This window comes from Vombatus ursinus, unplaced genomic scaffold (assembly GCF_900497805.2).
Source record: "Vombatus ursinus unplaced genomic scaffold, bare-nosed wombat genome assembly UNPS02014778.1, whole genome shotgun sequence".
NCBI classification, from domain to species: domain Eukaryota; kingdom Metazoa; phylum Chordata; class Mammalia; order Diprotodontia; family Vombatidae; genus Vombatus; species Vombatus ursinus.
Genome location: NW_020954556.1, coordinates 38373487 through 38393062, shown reverse-complemented (window position 1 = coordinate 38393062; position 19576 = coordinate 38373487). Strand labels below are relative to the sequence as shown.

Sequence of the window (19576 nt, the reverse complement as noted above, 5' to 3'; positions counted from 1 at the left end):
AAAGAACCCAAAGAAAGCATATGTTCAAGTAACTTAAAATTTATTGAACTGAACACTTTTAATACAGTTAAGCTAGTTTACTAATAGCATGTTCATTAAAAAAAAATGCTCTTTTCACAGCATTTTATTTTTAAAAGATGTTTTGTATATACTCCCTGGAGAGTGGCCATCAAAAGGATATGGATGGGGTAGAAAGAGTAATGACCAGTAGATCAGTAACAGATCCAAGTATCAGCTACACAACAAAACTAGCCCACATATTCACCTGTCCATAAACTGTAAGACAAAATCTTCAAATTCAGCTGTAGCAGAGCACAGCTCCTTTTCCACCTAGAAGGTTCAACATATACAAACTTTATTTTCTCTGTAAAATGTGTAGAACACGAATTATGTTTTGTGAGAAAACTCAACAATACAACAGATTACAGAATATTTTATACACACACACAAAATATAGTACTGAATGCATGAATAAACAAAATTGTACAGTTGGTTTTGAACACCTATCTACTTGTAAAGCTCCAAAAACTAAAAAATGGGAAAAACTCATTTTATATACATCAAAATAAAAAAAACAAACTTAGCTACTTTCATCATAAAATCAGTATTAAAATTGCACACGTATAAATATATTATACATCTAGACATTGAATTACTCAAGCAAGTAGTAACACAGCCAAGTAATTTGTAAGGAAGATTAGGTGTGTAGTGCTCCTGACTTGGAAGATAATCCTGAAAGGGCCAGATGGGAATTGAGCATGTATCTCTTTAGCACATGTATATTCTAGATGCATATTTATTATCATTATCATAATTCATATTATTATATTATTGAGATTAACACAATGGAAAACTAAAACCTCAATTTTGCCAAGTGTTAATCAAGTGAATTTTGTTCTTTTATCTACAAAACATAAAAAGTGTTTCTGACTTATCTAACAAGGAGCCTATGTACATCATCTTACGAGATTTTAAATAAATTTTAACATTTTAGGGAATTTCTGCATTGTTGTCTTAACCCTCATTAAATGTGGAAAAGCATGAAGAACAGAAATTAGTATTCTCTATTTCCTTTTTATAATTAGAAAATAGTCTTACTTCTGTGAGGTCACTTCTTTCTTGAAGTATAGATGAGCAATCTACTAAAGGCACCAGAGTAGAAAATGTTGCTATAAATTGGAATGTGATCTGTTGGAAGATGCAAAGGGTTTTCAACATTCAGTACACAATTCAGATTTAGACTTTAAGGATACTGTAAAACAAAGGCTGGATTAATAAATTATCTCCTAAAAAAATCCTACAGCAATTTTATTTATTGCATTTCATTTAGTTATACATATTTTTACCTTTATCATAATCAACTATGCTTCAGTATTATTTCCATTAAGTTCATCTTTTTATTAACTATGTCTGTATTTTATCGTATGCATTCCTAAAATTCCTAAATTTGTTGTAGTGAGGCTACTCCTTTCTTGACCTGAAGGAATGAGATCACCCAGGGATGGAAAAGTACTGATGACAGAATTGTGACAGGGAGAAAGGTGGTATTCCTAGAGAAGGCAGTCTTGCTACCTAGCCAAGGGATTTAGGGAGGTCTGTGTTGGTGCAATGATACTTAAAACACAAGCCTTCCAACAATGTCACTTTCTGGTTGGAAATTCCAAAGGGGTCACAAAGAAGGTCATGTGACTAGAAGTTGTTACTGCCCAGGACTGAAATCCAGGTAGCATGGGAAATTTCAATATTATATAATAAACAAAAATGTCTAAGACATAATGTTCACTGAAATGAACTTGAATTATAAACATGGAAAGCATATTGATTTGGACAATTTTTCTATTAAGGAGAAAGAATATGTTATATTATTGTTTGCCCACAAATTTAAGTTCAGACATCCAATTACATTTCTAGAAAACAACATTAATGTTACTAGCTTTCACATGTAACACACTGGTAAAGGATCCTTGAGATGTTAAAAGGAATATGATGATACTCTCACAACAACTTAACAAGACAGAAAATAAATATTCTCACCATGCATTTACTAAAGTCATTTGGATCCACGCCAGGTAATGCTCTCATCAACAGAGGTAGCATATGTGTTGGACCTTCAGGAAACCATTTGCCCCCTGACACCAGACTACGGGCTACTCCAATCACACAACTTAAAGTGGCGGTGAGTTGGTGAGGTTCTGTTAATGTCTCTAGGGCAGGATACGTTCTAAAATGTGAAAACAGTGACAACAAGGTTAAAAATTATTTTAAACATTCAAGAAGGAAGTTAAATAAAAAAATCATGGTACCATTAAATTCATAAGTATTTTTCAACCTTTAAACCTTTTATTGCCAATGAAGTGATTTCTTGATTTAATTTATTGTTGCCAGACTCTAAAGCTAGTCCAAAGACAAAAATCCTCACCATTACAGAACAGAACAAGAGCTATAAAAACTGTGGTAAAATGCACATTATTTTAGTCATAATATTTCATATTGCACTTTTTTCCTAAAATACAACTGTATTTTAATATTTCTGAGTAATATTACTTGTGGTAGCCAGATATTATGGGGAGTAAGAAGAGATGGCAGAGATTAGAACACTGGTGAGACTTGGAATCGGTAAAGTCTGGGTTCAATTCCCAGAGCATTTACTAGCAGTGTGACCCTGAGCAAATCACCTAACCTGTGCCTTAGTTTTCTCATCTATAAAATGACAGGGTTGGATTCAATTGCCTTAAGCTCAAAATCTATGATCCTATAAATAGCAGTCACAATATCAATTGCTAAAAGGTGTTCTATTCTTCTAATAAATGGAAAAACAAAAAGATGGTATGTTTTAAGTTTATAATAGTTGCATATGCTGCTTCAGTGATTATAATTGAGAGACATCATGCAAGAGAGTATCAATTTCCCTTGCTCTGTAGCTAAACAAATTGGAGGAGAAAACTAGATACCATTAAGATCTGACATTAAAGATTAATACCAAAGGGAAAGTGATACTGTATCACTTTTTAAAAGTACTAGGTTACAAGTCACAAACTCTAAAAAATGTCTACTAAACTACTGATGAAATATTTTAACAACTACACATTAGGCTTCACTCAATCTTAATATGAATATATAAAAATAAAAATATTGAAGACTAACAAACATGTTCCATTTAAAAGCAAAATATGCTGGACTATATACAATTATAATCAGTGAATCTGTTTTTTAAAAGATTTGAGGATAAAAGGTTCATCTTGCTTCAACTGTGACTGATCAGCAGCAAAAAAATGAAGGACACTATGAAAAACCCTTGACAGCCCATTCAATTCTGGATCTTCTGTTTCTGGTTCCTCAACAGCAAGGAAAAGAAGATCCAGAAAGTATTTATGGAATCAATACAGTATGCTCTCTCCCATTTTCCTCACCTCCAAAACCAGAAGGTTGTCAAGGCAAACAGCACATAGGAAATGTTTTTCCTCTTTTACCTGCTCCTCTCTTCAGTTTAAATGCAAGAAAAAGCAGACACTCAAAACTCAAGCATACAGAGCAAAAGCACGGTTGAGTGGGATACTGCCTACCAGCTCTTGATTATTTTGAGCACCGGTAACTGAAGCCCAAAGAATCATAGATTAACATCCAAAAACCTCTTCTGTCTACATCATCATTTTCCTTCTAGAACTAAGTATTTTTTGGTATGCAAAATAAAATTGATTTGTATTCTGTATCTTTTCATGAAGCATACAAAATGTTGCAGAAAGAACATTGGATTCAGGGACTGAGGTTACAGTTTCAGTTGTGCCCCGAGGCATTAGGATCCTATATATATTACTTCACTTAACCTGTCTGGTCTTCAATTTACTCTGTAAAATGAGTCTTGTACTTCATGATCTCTGTGGTTCCTTCCAGTTATAATCTGATGGTTCTGAAGTTTCTAGTCCCCTTCTGACAAAGGAGCTGGTAAGAAATCTTAAAGGTGAAATGTAGACAGCCCAGAAGAAAGCAGCAAAGCTAATGGCTCCATTTGGTTTTTTTTCTTCTTGTATGGACTAATGATTTCAGTAACACAGGAAGCTCCCAATATGGATGTTCCTTCTACTGACATAGACTGGTAACTCATCTGTAATCCAGACAGAGAAGCCTAAAGCCCTGAGAAATTCAATTGCCTTGCCAAAGGTTGATCAACTTAGCAAGTACATGTCAGAGAAAAGATCTGAAGCTAAATCACCTTGATTCCATGCTAGGTAAAACATATATTGGGAAATAAATTCCCAAATACTCAAGAATTTGGAGGAAGTGAGGAAGCTACTAAATGGGTAGTTACTTACATGACTGTTTATAATATAGAAATTGCAGGGATGCTTGTCAATTAGGAAATGGCTAACTTTATTATATATTTAAAAAGAATAGCAAGTCGTACATAATAGATTTTCAGCTTCCTGCGCAATCAGTTTTATTTTGTTATACTATGTTATAGAAATGCTTATTTTATTCCATAAATTAAAATAAATAAAAATTTAAAAGCTATATAGTATTATTCTGATTTTCAATGTGGTATGGTGGTGATGTTTTTTCATCTGGAAAGCTGTTCAGTGGCATACAAGGTCTGGACAGTCCTACAGAACCTAAAAAGATTTACATTTAAGGTTCAAAGATGAACTCTGCTCCTTTTGTTTAAGAATCAGCCCAGCTAAGTGTGCAGAGCCTGCTTCATTAGCAGAAGGCTGGCTACCAGGTAACTAATTTTTCGGACATGGAAACTTACAGTCACACCATGAGCTCTATCCTGGGTCCTTTTTCTTTACTCTCTACTTTTATTGGTGCTCTCATCTACTCTCATTGATCAAACTATCATCCTTCTACGCAAACTACTATGTAATCTATATCTCCAATTGCCTGTTGGACATGTACCCCAGGCTATACCCTTGGGGATCTCCAACTCAACATGTACAAAAGACAACTTACCATCTTTTCCCCAAACCTACCCCTCCCCAAAACTGCTTATTTCCATCAAGGGTACTATCATTTTTCTAATCCTCTAAGTCATCTGAGTCTACTTCCAATTTATGTTATATAATCTCAACTGTGCCCTTGCCATGGCAAGGCAATCCTCACCCCAGTGGTTTTTCCAAGTCTTTCTATCCCTCCTCAAATCTTCCATGGCTCCCCCTCCTCTTCATCTCCACCCCTCTCAGCTGAGAGCCCTGCCTAATATTTTAACATTCACTGGGAGCTTCCTTTTATCCTCTCATCTCACATCATTCAGATGCCTTCTCTCACTATCTCCTCCTTTACACCTTTCTCAAATCAGGCTGCTCTTCTCCCAGTCAAGTCAAACTTCTCTACATGTACAAGTGATCTATTCTATTCCATCTTCTCCAGAAGACTGTCTTTTCTATTACCTCAATTCCTTCACTAATCTCCAATTTTTCACTGGCTACTTTCCTACCACCTACAAACATGGCCGTGTCTTGCTTATCCTCAAAAAACCCTCACTTGATCAACCCACCCCTGCTAGCTATCATTCCATATCTCTCCTTTTTTTGTGGCTAAACTCCTTAAGAAGGTCATCAATGTCTCTACTTCCTCTCCTTCCACTGTCTTAACTCTCTACTCTATTATCTCCTGTCTTCATCATCCAACTGAAACAGCTTTCTAAAGCAACCAATAATCTCTCCCTTAATTTCCAAATATAAAGGCCTTTTCTCAATGCTCATCCTTCTTGACCTCTCTGGAGCCCCATGACAGAGCTGATCACTCTCTTTTCCTTCATATTTCTTCTCTCTAGGTTCTCATGACACTATTCTCTCCTCCTTCTCCTGACTATCTAACCATTCTTCTGGCTTCTTTACTGGATCTTTACTCAGTTCATATGGACGAACCATAGGTGTGGCTCTGTCCTGGGCCCTCTTCTCCCTGTATACTATTTCACTTGGTACTCTCATTAGCTCCCATGGATTCAACTATCATGTCTATGTTGATGATTCTAGGATTTCTTTATCTGGCCCTAACCTTTCTCCTGACCTTTAGTCTTGCAACTCCAACTACCCAGAAAACATCTCAAACTGATCTCATGCAGACATCTTAAAATCCACATATCTAAAACTATTATCATTCATGCCAAGTCTTATCCCCTCTTTCTAAACTTTTCTACTACTGTTGTCACCCAGATTCACAACACAGGGCTCATCCTTGATGCCTCACTCTTTCACACAACCCCATTTCCAATCTGTTGCCAAGTCCCACTGATTCCACCTTCACAATATCTCTTGAACAATGCCCCTTTCATCACTCTGCACCTAGACTATTACAATAGCTTTCTACTTGGTCTCCCTGCTTCAAGTCACTCCCTACTCTCCTCTATATTCCACTCATCTGTCAAATATATCTTCCTAAAGTGAAAGTCTTCCATTATTACTCCTTCTTTCCCCATTTAATAAATTCCAGAGGCTCCCTATTAAGGTTCAAATATAAAATCATCGAGTATTTAAATGCCTTCACAACCTGGCCCTGATCCTACCTTTCCTTTTCTTACACTTTACTTCCACCACGTACAAATGACAACATCCTCCTTATTATTCCTCGTTTATGATACTCTATCTCTAGATTCCAGGTATTTTCACTGGTTGCCTTCCATGCCTTAAATCCTCTCCTTCCTCTTTGCCTTCTGATTTCACTAGCTTTAAGAACAAGGTAAAATCCCACTACTAGAAGAAGCACTTCTCAATTCCCCTAAATGCAACTGCCTTCTCTCTGTTGATTATCTCCTGTATATATCTTGTTTATACACAGTTGGTTACACATTTCCTTCCCCATTAGACAATAAACTCCTTGAGAGCAGGAATTGATTTTTCCCCCTTTCTTTGTATTCTCAGTGCTTAGCACAATACCTGGCACATAGCAGACACTTAAAAAAAGTTTACTGACTGATCTAAGCCTCAGCATACATGCAGGCACATGCACAGATAGTGGAAACAAAGAGAAATATTGAAGGTTATAAAGCATTGACCAAAACTACAAATACCAAGTTTTTTGAGGTATCACACATTTCAAGAAGTTCAATATAAATAATGTGCATGCATTATGATGTTCACTGCTATAGTTTTAATACCAATTGTCTCTCATACAGAAAAAATTTTGTTGTAAAAATTAGCAATTTTTGATTATCCATGGGGGAAAAAACTTTTTTTTTATCTCCAGAATAGCAAAAATCATATTTTAATAATTCACTTCAATTCTTTTCCCATCTAATTTTCAAAACCAAACTTCTTTAAAGACCAGAAGTTATACTATCTGTTTTGGGTCTTTCTCTCCTACCAAACTTCTGCAGGAGGTAAACAGTCAGAGTCAAAAGGCAAGCTTGTATGAAAAAGAAAAACCAAAAGGACATTAGATACTCAGCATCAAAAGAAGTAACTCTTGATCGCTGTTTGAACAAAAACAATTCTTTAATATCAACTTACCTTTCAAGTACAGGTGGAATTACTAACTCTGGTCTCATGAGTGCAAGATTCTGTAGAGCTTGGGCTGCCTCTAGGCTACCCGTTTTGCTGAACATAGCCAAAAGAACAGGCTGAATAATGCATTGTACAAAGTCTGTAACATCTTGATCTGTAAGCTTATGGCTATCAGGCACAGGAGTTAGCCAAGAAGGCTTCTTGTATCGTTCACGATGTAATCGTCTAACAACACTGTTTGGCAATCTCTGGAGTAGTTTCATTAACTTGTTCTGGGGATACATAAACAAAAAACATTGGTGGGCTCCATTTACCATTGTATCATGAAGGGGAAATTTTCCCCTCTGCAAAAAAAGTGCTATAAGGTGGTTGTTTTTTAATTACCAAACAAATTCGATGATGAAATAGACAAAAAGAACACATCTAGGTATATTTTAAAACGTACTTTACAAAATACTTTGAATTACATGATTCCTAAAATTTGTTTCAACCCTAGTCTTCAAAAGAATTTCTTATAATTTAGAGATTCTCTGTGTGATCAGTTCACCCCAACATCTAATTTTCAGAGTTGATAATGTACAAATAAGAAAATCTAGCCTTTAAACTATTTTAGGCTGTTAACATTTTTAAAAATTTTACAGCAATATTTTCTCAGCAATTTATTTATTTCTACATTAAGTATTGTTTATAGCAATCTACTTTGTACTTAATCACTTACACCATCAAAATGCTGATATAAAATAGAAAAAAAAAGGGCAGCTAGGTGGCACAGTGGATAGAGCACTGGGCCTGGAGTCAGGAGGACCCAAGTTCAAATCTGGCCTCAGACCAGACATACTTACTAGCTGTACGACCCTGGGCAAATCACTTAACCCCAACTGCCCCACCAAAAAAGAAAAAATAATAAAATAAAATAAATAAAATAAAACAGAAAAACTATGTTTTAAATAACACTAATTAAATGAGAAAATATTTTCAAAAATACTGAATCCAACGGTTGAAAAGAAAAAAAGAGCAAAGCAAAGACACTACACTCCTGCTGAGTTCTTTAACTATCTAAATATCAATGTTAAAGATCCTTACCAGCCAGCGACCATTATTTGAAGGATGGTAAAATGATGCAATGCTGTTAAATAGACCAGTCAGGTGCTTTTGCACTAACTTACTTGGTCCACCCTGTTCAAAAGAACAAGTTCAATATGAATGCTTACATTAGAACACACAGATAGATAGATACATACACACACAAAAAAATGAAGAAGCAATCTCAAGCTTAACAGACTCAATATTTAACTCATCTCATCCTGATAGATGTTATTTACTATAAGTGAAAATAATGTCATAACAATGACTCCATAAAAATCAATTATCAGTTAAGATGTTCTATTTGGGACCAAGGAGCAAAAATTTATCTTCAGATTTGTGGCATTTACTTTTCATTGCATGGCAGGAAAATAATTCTGACACTAAGACTGGTATATTAAATGATCAGATGTGATTAAGTCTGGCTCGTGGAAGAAGTTTGATACTATTAATTTTTTTTTAATTTGAAGAAAATATTAAAACATGAGTTAATTATTTTTACTACTAAATATTTTAGTACTGTATATCCTCCAAACATAAGCTATAATAGCCTATTTTAATTAAATATGAAAAAAGACTTCAACTTACTTGATGCACTTTAAAGAGAAAGTACTAGCCCATGAGACACATGGAAATAAAAATGTTGACTTGCTTATCATGGGTTGAATACTACCAAGATAAAGTATTACAATGTGTACGTGAAACATGGCATCTTTCATCTGCTAATCCAATTTCTTTCTTTTTTTTTCTTTTTTTTTTTCTTTTAAAGGCAGTTGGGGTTAAGTGACTTGCCCAGGGTCACACAGCTAGTAAGTGTCAAGTGTTTGGTCTGAGGCCTGATTTGAACTCAGGTCCTCCTGAACTTCAGGGCTAGTGCTCTATCCACTGTGCCACCTAGTTGCCCCTTTGCTTATCCAATTTCAAGAAGCATCACAGCCCTAAGCTAGTATGTGTCATGTTGTGTCTGAAACTATTGTGCTTTGAGAGCCACTTCATTTTTCCTAATCTAACATTCCCATCTAGTACAGGGAATCATCAAAATTGATTAAATAATAATAATGGCAAAGTTAAAATGCTGAAAAGGTTTATTCAGTTAGCATGACTGATTTAGGATATACTGTTTTCCATTTGTACTACAAAATGTAGCTATCTAAAAGAACAAGCAGCTTCTGCTAGTTTGGTGTATTACACTATAATTAATAATATTAGGGGAGGTATTGACTACTACCTAATTAGTTATCTCCCAAAATATAATGAAATAACTACAATTCATTTGTTATGAGATACAGTGAGCAAAATATAGGATGCTCCAAAAGTCTTAATGCAGTTTTAAGCTTTAATTTTAATTAAGTATATTTTAAATGGTTTAATTTTTACTGACTATAAGGAAAACAAGAGATTTCCATTCCATTTGTAATCATAGAACACCAGTGTTATATTACTGAGATAATTTATAATCTTTAATATAATCTTGGGGGGAGCTAGGTGGCGCAGTGGATAGAGCACTAGCCCTGGAGTCAGGAGGATTTGAGTTCAAATCCGGCCTCAGACACTTGACACTTACTAGTTGTGTGACCCTGGGCAAGTCGCTTAACCCTGATTGCCTCATCAAAAAGGTAAAAAAACAAAACAAAACAGAAAGGATGGTCTAAAAGGGTGGCTATGTGTGTAGAGGAGAGAACAGATGCAAAAGATGTTATCAAGTCAGAAATGGTAGGTTTGGGGAAAATACAAGCTCTGTTTTAACAGACGTGTTGAGTATGAGATATCCAAAAAATGATACCTACTTGATATGCTTAATAGTGGTTGGGTATGTGGAACTGAAAGCTTGGGAGAGAAGCAGTTAGAACTGATTATGTTAATCCAAAATCTACCTTCCCTCCAGGGCCAACTCAGCAAAATAATCCATTAAACCTTTATTTCAATTTGTTTTCTTAATTTATGAATTCTGATCAAATCAAAGGAATTATAGGATAAAAAGAGTATTAGATTGGTAACAGAAGCCTTGGGTTCTAGTTTTACTGCTATCTGTAGTCACCTTGTGACGTCACTTTTCTGGGCTTGATTTTAATGAACTGTAAAATTAGAAGCCTGAATGAAATACCTACAGTGGCTTCCAGCTTTAAAAGTGTAAGCTTCTGTTTTTTCAACGAACAAATCACCAAGTATTACAATAAGTACACCTATAAACTAAGTTTCCTATTCTGCCTAAAGGCCACTCTGAAAGTCTGTCATTACTACTGAGGTTCAAATTAAGACACTAAAACCTTGTTTAACATACTTATAGAATTTCTATATTAGTAACACATATTTTAAGTGAACTTCTTAAAATAAAAACAGTGCATTACAAACCATCATGGCGGTGATCCAAACTACTGCATGCCCTATATCATAAGCATTTGTTAAGAATCTTGGAACTAAAACTTGATTGCTTCCCACTGGGAGATTAAAACTTCTGAGAATCCTTGTAAATATCTGTTTGAGAGAGAGAGATAGAATAATAATAAATATTTGTTCATCTTTAAAACTAAAATAATGGCAAATATTTACAGATTAAAATTTTATTAATACTTCCTCTAGCAACAAGGAAAAACAGCTGGTCTTTACTGGGGAAAGCGATCACATAATGCCTTATGTAATGAAATAGTATTTTGGCACTGAGCATATGAATCAAATCTCACTTAGAGGAAATTTTCAATATTAAAATAGATTTTTGCAGAATTAAACATGTATCCATTGTCCACAGTGCCATAGTACATTGATACAAAGTAGCCAAAATATCTTCACTCATTCATTTACTGATCACCTTCCTCAGTACTGATGAAATCAAAGTTACCCTGGTGAATCTTCTTTTCACAAACTGATATTAAAAAGAGGCAATGGTGCCAACCTAAATTTAATTATTTTCTCAGCCCATGACCTTAGCTACCCTCCTCTTTAAGTTTAGTGTTTGCTGCCTCATTCTTTCTGCTACAAGAAGCAACCACATCTTTTGGATGAATACATCTTTTCTAGCAGCAGAGCTTAAGTAGAGACAGAATAATTCAAATCTACTCCTACTGGGATGCAAAAGAATGTCACCCAAACAGAAACCGAGCATTTGCCTATTGCTGCCCTTTTCTCCATCTCCTAACTCACTAGGAAACTGACTTTTAAAGAAAAATTATAACATGATTTTATACATGAATACATTGGACTTAGAGGGGAAGGGAAGGTAATAGAATCTCCCTGAAAAATACCTCTCTCTAAACCAGCCTCCTACATCTCTAGAGTTCAAGGACCTCCAAAGGTAAATCAAGATTCATACAATGCCCCAAAAGACTACAATCACTTTGGGAAGAATGAATAAATAACCCAACCCTGCAAAGTAACTAATTATCTTTACAAATCATAGGCAAGTAGGTTTGACAAGTGTTACAAACATTAGTGTTGTATAAGTTGGAAAGGAAGACTTTATGTAGCATGTAGTAATTATCTCAAACAGATGCAGTGGTCATTTTATAACTACATTTTCTTACCTTTGGTACATACGGATCCCAGTCTATGTACCCTATATTATCTGTGGCCAGACGAGCAAAGAGATTTACTAGTTGCTGAAAGTAAATGAAAAGGGAGACATTGTTCAATAAACATATTCCGTGTATGTCTGTGTATTTAAGATTTGAAAGAATTACAACAATAACAACAACAAAAACGAAATTGAACACTGTAATTATATGACCAAACTTGGCCCCAGAGTAGAGTAGAGAAAATGCACCTCCCTCCCTTCACAGTAGAGATGGGGAACAGTGATATGGAAAGTTGTATATACTGTCAGAAATGGCTGATGTGCTAATTTTGCTGAACTGCTTTTTTTCCCTTCTATCTTTTAAAAGAGTTTTTATAATGCATGCCTTCCAGGGAGGGCATGAAGGAATACACAGTCAGAAACTCATATGACAGAAAATCAGAAGGTATTAATAAAAATTACTTTTAAGAAAGAAAAAAAACACTGTATTCTAATTTGTCACCACCCCCTTTTCTATATCTAATTATTCTCTTCAACAATGATTAACTATAACGATGACTTATTTTCACAGTTGTTACAGGCTATAGTCCACCAAAACTAAACTTATAAATTTAAACACAAACTGAAATCCTAAATTTACATTTTTTAATGCAAACACTTCTACTGTCTATTTAAAATTAATAGTACTTTCAATTTTAGATATAAATGCTTCTAAAATCACTGCTCTGAAGACAAAGAAAAACTGAATAATCACTAAATTTAATTCAACAAGTATTCATTATGTAACTATGTAACTAATGTGGACACAAAAAGTCTATGACAGTCCCTGTTTCCATAAATGTCATAATATTAATTGTATGCTGATTACTAGTTGGCAACAAAAAATATGCCAAATCAAGGTTATTTCATTGATTTAGAGAAAGAGAAAAAAAAAATAAAGATTTATCATGACATGGCTGATATCCAATTCTAAGAAATGAATTTGTTCAGATTTATTGTTACTGGAATGGAAAATGGAAGGAAAAAAAACTCACCCCCTCCCACTGTGGGAGATTCTGCACTGAAACCCAAAGGCCAATTAACTCATCAAACCAAAGCCTGCAAAAGAAAACATTTTCATAAATATCAGAGTAATTTTTAGTCAAGTTATCTCAATTAAAAAAAAAAAAAGTTACACAGACACAGAGGCATAGGGGAAAAATCCTACATAGTCTTGAAAATCCATACAACTACTCCAGTGGTTGGGACCACTGCTTGGGATTTCCCACCCTTTTGTTATTCCATCAATGAATGACCTGGATACCCATGTAGATTTTCCTCTAAAACCCCATTATCTCCTAAGCAGGAATGGAGAGTATCTAAAGAAAGGGGTATGTGGGGCATGAAACATAAAATGGAAGAGGTCTTTCAACCTTATGTTTGTAGCATTACTATCTACTGAGAAATCTTATTTAATAGTGAACCTAAGTATCTACCTGGCACACTGTTGGCATCCAAATAACATTTTATTAAAGGCTTTTATCAATTCATTATCTATAGGAATAAGTATCGTATTAACTTTGTTTTACTCAGGAATTGATTTTTTTTATTTCCTCAATAATAAAGTTACTAAATATCTAATGATACTTTTCTTTTTATTTAAATGGTTTTAAATATTATTCTGTTTTAATTTCTATAGAATTAAGCAATGAATTTTTATCTAATTTTTTTTTTTTTTTAGTAATTTGACAGAAAAGCACCATGGAGTTTGACATTTTAGCTTTCCATCCTCATAGATATACTTACTTAAAACCTTTATGGTGAAGTTCTGGAGGAAGAGAGGTAGGAAGAAATATTTCAAAATAAGTGATAGCCTTCTGCATTGTAACATCAAAAGGACACATTAAAGGCCGCCATTCTTCCAACATCTCTGCTGTAGCATCCTCAGGAAAGTACCTAACAAAGCAGGAAAATTTTACCTGTTTTATACTTATACACGTAAGCTTCAGTTTTTAGAGTAAAGTGTGAAGGTGCTTCTCTGAACATTGAACAAAAATGTTACCACATAACAGAATTTGGGAATCTAGTGAATGCGTTAATGACTAAAATCATGTCGTGAAATTTACCTGAACAGTAATAGAAATCTTGGAAATTTTGTTAATATCCCCATTGAACTGTCAAAATTTTAATGATAAGCTTAAGTAGCAAAACAAACAAAAATAACAACACAAGTTTAAAAATAAATTTTAAGGTTAGCCTATGAGAAAAAATTTCATAGAAATAAAACTTAGAAAATCAATCTACTAATTCCACAAGGGTTGAGCCCCACTGAATGAAATTTACAAATTCTATGCATAAACTCATTATTTAGCTATGATGTTGCCCTCTGAACCTTACTTTTAGATGGAAAATGTTTTAGCTAGAACCTGATGGAATTTCATTGATGTGTTTATTTTGAATTTCATTAGCAAAATACAATACAGTATTTGAAGTTACTTTCAATATTGGAATCAATACATGCACAATTTTGTAAACATGAACAACAGAAGAGAACTATGTTAGAAGACAGCCCATAGCTATTAGGAAACTTCTATTTAAACTATACTATCCATGCAAATAATCAATTGCCACAAATTTTTGGCTTTATGTGATATAAACAACTTTCAGGGAGGTTCCTTTTTTCTCCCCTCCCACTTAGATCAATGGACTCCCATTTATTTCTGAATCACGTGTGCAACTGCAATTATCCAACAGAAATAATTACTTTATGCCCTACAGAGTTTAGCATAATCTTCCAGTACAAAAATTAGAGTACTTAAGAAACACAGGCTATGTGTGATACGTAAGTTTAGGTTTGAATATCACCAATTTAGAGATGATTCATATGATTAACAGACCTGTACTGGGCTTTTATGAGAGTAGTAAGTTTTATCAAACTAAAGCTGTTGAATTTTAGGATGCTAAATCATAATTTAAATTGCAAAACACACTTCAAAACAAAGACTGCAGCACATCTACATTTCTCATTTCCTTCACCAGCTACTTCACAGGAATCCCATTTTAATAAGCTTGATGGGAATTTAAAAACTGCTACGTTATAGCTAAGTCTCATTACAGTAAAATTCTATTATGATGGCACATCGAAATATATGCTTCTTATACATTAAGAGGAACAAAAAAGGCTATTCTAAAGCGGTACTTTCAGACAGAACTTTAAAAGTATTTTAAATAAAATTTAAACTATTTTACAACATACTCTTTGCTTATGGTTTTGAAATTTGGGCAGGGATGTGGTCAAGAGTAATTCCTAATTGCTGAGGCTATAAAATGATAAGGCACCTATTAGCTAATGGTGTGGCTCTCAGAGCTCGCTAGATAACAAGCAGTCCAAAACATCATGAATTGCTTTTTTATCTACGTATCATTTGGTTGGTTTAAATTTTATATAATTCACATTTTAGTTTGTCTCTACCCTCAGCTTACATAATCCAGTACAACCCTATCTGTTACTCCACAGGAACATGTGTATGAAAAGGTTATCTTTTCTTCAATTTTTACTTCTTCAACAAATCCTTCCTTAATGATTCTCATCTCCTCCCCTTGTGTTTTTTGCTTTCTCTTAATTCCTACTCTATCTATATTGTAAATTATACTACTGTACTTGTAACAGGGCTTATTGCTTCCTAATTGTTTTATGATATTACTCTCAACAGGATCACAATCTCTTTAAGACCAAAGACTAATTCAAAGGCTTTTTCAATAATGCACACACACAGTTCCTATCACAATGGTGAGCACATTGGCCTTAATCAATCATTTGAATACATGGTAATTGCTATACAGACATTTATGGTTCATCAGATACACAGAATGTTGCATTCAACAGAACTTATTGAATCCATGCCAGCAAAACATTTTCAGAATGGGTCACTGGTAAAGACATGGAAATAGTTCAATTATTTGGAACTAGATGTTATGACACTGAAAATGAATATATCTATTTTAGCTTTATATTTTTAATGCTATAAGCAAATGGGATTTTTCATTTTAGGAAAAATTAAATTTAAAGTAAGGAATATTTGCAATCAGACATTCCATGGAGAGGAAGTATAATGGGAGAAACTGACCCAACTCACCAACTGCTCTTCATCAGTCACATTTTTAGCACAATATTATAGCTCTCTATATGGAAAATGTATGTGATCTAAATGACAAAGAAATAAGAACTACACTATAGTAAAACATCTGGGGTTAAATTATTTAACATGATGTGGCTCTATAACTTATATGTATAGATAGTAATAACAAGTCAATTTAGTGAAGTATTTATAGGTATATATTTTACTTTGGGGGCAATGGTACACAATGGCTATGCCTACACAATGCCAAACATCAAAATGAAAACTGAAAAATTTTGCAAAAATATGAATGTCTTGTCCTTAAACATCCAGTCATTAAACAACATTAATACCTACTGTAGTACCAGGCAATCAATAAATACTTGTTGAATATAGCTATTTTACTGGATTTCCTGATTTTCATTTGAGGATGTTTATTGAAATGCAGACATTGGTGCATTCTAGGTATACGGTTGGTATTTAAATACAGTCCATTTTATTAAAAATTTTTATTTACTGAGTAGCTAAAAGAATGAGGATCTCACTACATCTGTTCCGCCTAGTAAATTATTTGTATCTCTTCAAGCTATTTAAACCTTTTACTGCCTCTTCAAAATGCAATAGCTATTAGAGGGAAAAAACACTCTAAACAGATACACTAAAGCAGCTAGACTTTATAAACACTAAAGTAAGAAAGTTACTTACGGTCGGCAGCTTTTCACGAGTGTTTTTAGAACATTTTCTACAGAACTGGGGGGGAAAGTCATTGAAATTAGATTAGTGTATTTTAAGAACAACATATAATTAATTCAGTCAACACATGATTATGTTTTAAATCTATGATGCAATTAGACATCATCTGTGTACATGCAATAACTAATCCTTTAGGCACTTTAGGCATAATCACAAAAGTGAAAACTTAATTCTTAAATCTACTTTTTCCTTCTCCCTGCTATTACATTCAGGGAAAAAGTAATCCAGTTGTCAAAGAAAAATCACTTTCATTCTTTGCTAACTAAAACAAATCTCCAGAGCTAAACACTGCATATGGCATACATAGTCTATCAAGTATACAAGTTTTAATTTCAAAACCTAATTCTTAGTTTTCAGTGAAGTCTCTACATAAATAAGAAATTATAAACATTATCAAAATCTGTTGTGCATGCATTTATATCTACTGCCATAAAAGGAATGTTGTTTTTTTTCTGTAACCTACCAGTTAATTTTTCAAATCTCTTTGTTACTTGTTGACAATGACATATTTTTATCAAGAATAATATCTATTTATTTAGCTAATTTAGTCTGGAAGGCTTAACCAATGCTCTAAATTAAAAAATGATCAATATATCCACCTATCAGGTAGAGATTTGTATGTAATTTTTTTTAAACCTACAACCAATGTTGCTTTATTTTTTAAGTCACAGCATCCTTTCATAAATATATATATATATTGCTAGAATGGTAGATTTTCATTGGTAATATGATTATTGTAGCTGACACTAAAGAGAGAAAATATACCCCAGTAATAACAAAATATGGAAGGGTAAATAATAATAAGTAGTTTATGTCTAAAGGTGTAGTCAAGGACTTTGACTTGAAATCTTATAGATGCTATGTCACTTGTAGTACAAGATAGATATATAACTTATCTATCTATCTCTGTCTGTATGTACGTATATACACACATAAGCATAATGTAAAGACATAAAATAAATATTCTCATAATTTCTATTACTTATTTATTTTAAATTAGGGAAGGTTTTTCAGGTAATTTTCCCAAAAGAAAACTTGAAGTTCTTACAAAAGTCTGAATTAAATTACATTCAATACACAAGTGACATGAAAGTTTATTGAATTTCTCTGAAAAATTAAGAATAATTTTGAGATATCCAAGTGACAAAATTATAAATAAAATTAAGTAGACAAATAGCATAATCAAAAGAGATGTGAAACTTTGATTTCCATTACTTGAGGAGAAAATTTTCTTCAAAACTAAAAGTACTCTAAGATTGAACAAACTCTTAAGAAATCCTGGATACATCTCTGATAAAATTAGGTTCTGAAAAAGAAAAGAAGGCCATGGCCAGAGAACCATCATGGAACATGTCCCATAAAACTTTTGGTTGATTTTGCTATGAAAGAAAATGCATTCTCTCTGACAAAAGGCTAAAAATTCAGAAAGGCAGAAAAAATGGTGATGAAGAGTTAGTTTATAGGTCCCCAAGACTATCTGTTTGCCTTGGTAGACAGCCAGACTTTTCAATTAGATTTAAAACACGTGAGGGCAAAGGATACTAATGTTTACCTTTTTAGAACCCTTAAAATTGCCTAATGTCATGCTGGGTACAGAGCGGACATACAAATCAAAGGTGGTGAATTTTAATCAAGATTGTTAGTTCTTCTCTTGGTTTATAACATAAAACTAAATTTGGAAATTACCTACAGAACTAGTAAGATTTCATTATAGAGTAAAGAAGAGAATCATCCAGGTTCCTAGTCAAATAAAATATTATGAGACACTTTTTAAAAATTTTAGAATGGCAAACTGAGGGAATAAATGGACAACACTTATTCAACAGGTCAGAAACATAATACAATGTACAAAGTGCTTTTAAAATGATTTCTTCAAATTAATTTTATTCCTTTTAGGTGGATAAATGATATTTTAAAGTAGTTTAGATGCCATACAGCTATCCTGCTGTTTCCATTACAGTAATTTTGTTACTGCACCAGCAGGTTTTTTACATGATTTCATGCCACTGAATACAAGATTGATAAATAATTCTAAAAAGGCAGTCAATGGATGCTTCATGCTTTTTCTAACAATCTGGTTCTCTCTGCCCCATTTTAGAAAGGATGGCAGCTAACTACTACTTGGTGACCGCCAACACAACAGAAGCGTGAGATATGTGTGAATGTGATTAATTTCCTCCAAATAAAGCCAATTTACAAACCCATCCTTACATAAAATGTCTGTTATCATTGGATTTAGGTTCTTTATCCAGAAAAGGGTACAGTCTCTCTAACCTGTGATATCTGTATATTGACCTTTTGTGATTCTTGTAATCTCTCAAGATGGAGGGAACAATGTTTCTGTTTAAAAATAAAATAAAAGGTTAAGGCTAGATGCTACGGTTTATATTTCACTAATTTTTAAAGGAAGTGAAATATATCACAATATGTTTTTCCAAGACTTGGAAATTTATTTTATGACAATGAAGACATAATTCTAACCTCTACTCTTTTGATGATGATGATATGATGGCATTACTATTAAAAATGATCTATGCACTAACTAGGGAAAATAAGCTTTTAGATTTATTGGTGGGTTCACCCACATCACATTTTCTCTCACAAAAGATACACTAAAATTAAAAGAAAACGTAATTCCCTTCAATCATTTCTTTGCAAGTAAATATGGTATTATTATGAATTCCTTTAGTAAGTCA

General features: G+C 33.5%; 1 protein-coding gene across 1 annotated transcript in view; it reads right to left on the bottom strand.

The window, feature by feature from the left end:
- The window catches only part of PSME4 (proteasome activator subunit 4), a 106685-nt gene that overhangs the window by 57996 nt on the left and 29113 nt on the right, over positions 1 to 19576 (bottom strand). Inside the window, exons 4-13 of the mRNA XM_027865123.1 lie at positions 16833 to 16877; positions 13816 to 13965; positions 13065 to 13128; positions 12041 to 12115; positions 10875 to 10997; positions 8523 to 8615; positions 7446 to 7711; positions 2035 to 2221; positions 1099 to 1188; positions 266 to 330 (exon numbers count right to left, since the gene is read on the bottom strand). Of these exons, the coding sequence (XP_027720924.1) occupies positions 266 to 330; positions 1099 to 1188; positions 2035 to 2221; positions 7446 to 7711; positions 8523 to 8615; positions 10875 to 10997; positions 12041 to 12115; positions 13065 to 13128; positions 13816 to 13965; positions 16833 to 16877 (1158 nt within the window). The remainder of the gene's footprint in view (positions 1 to 265; positions 331 to 1098; positions 1189 to 2034; positions 2222 to 7445; positions 7712 to 8522; positions 8616 to 10874; positions 10998 to 12040; positions 12116 to 13064; positions 13129 to 13815; positions 13966 to 16832; positions 16878 to 19576) is intronic.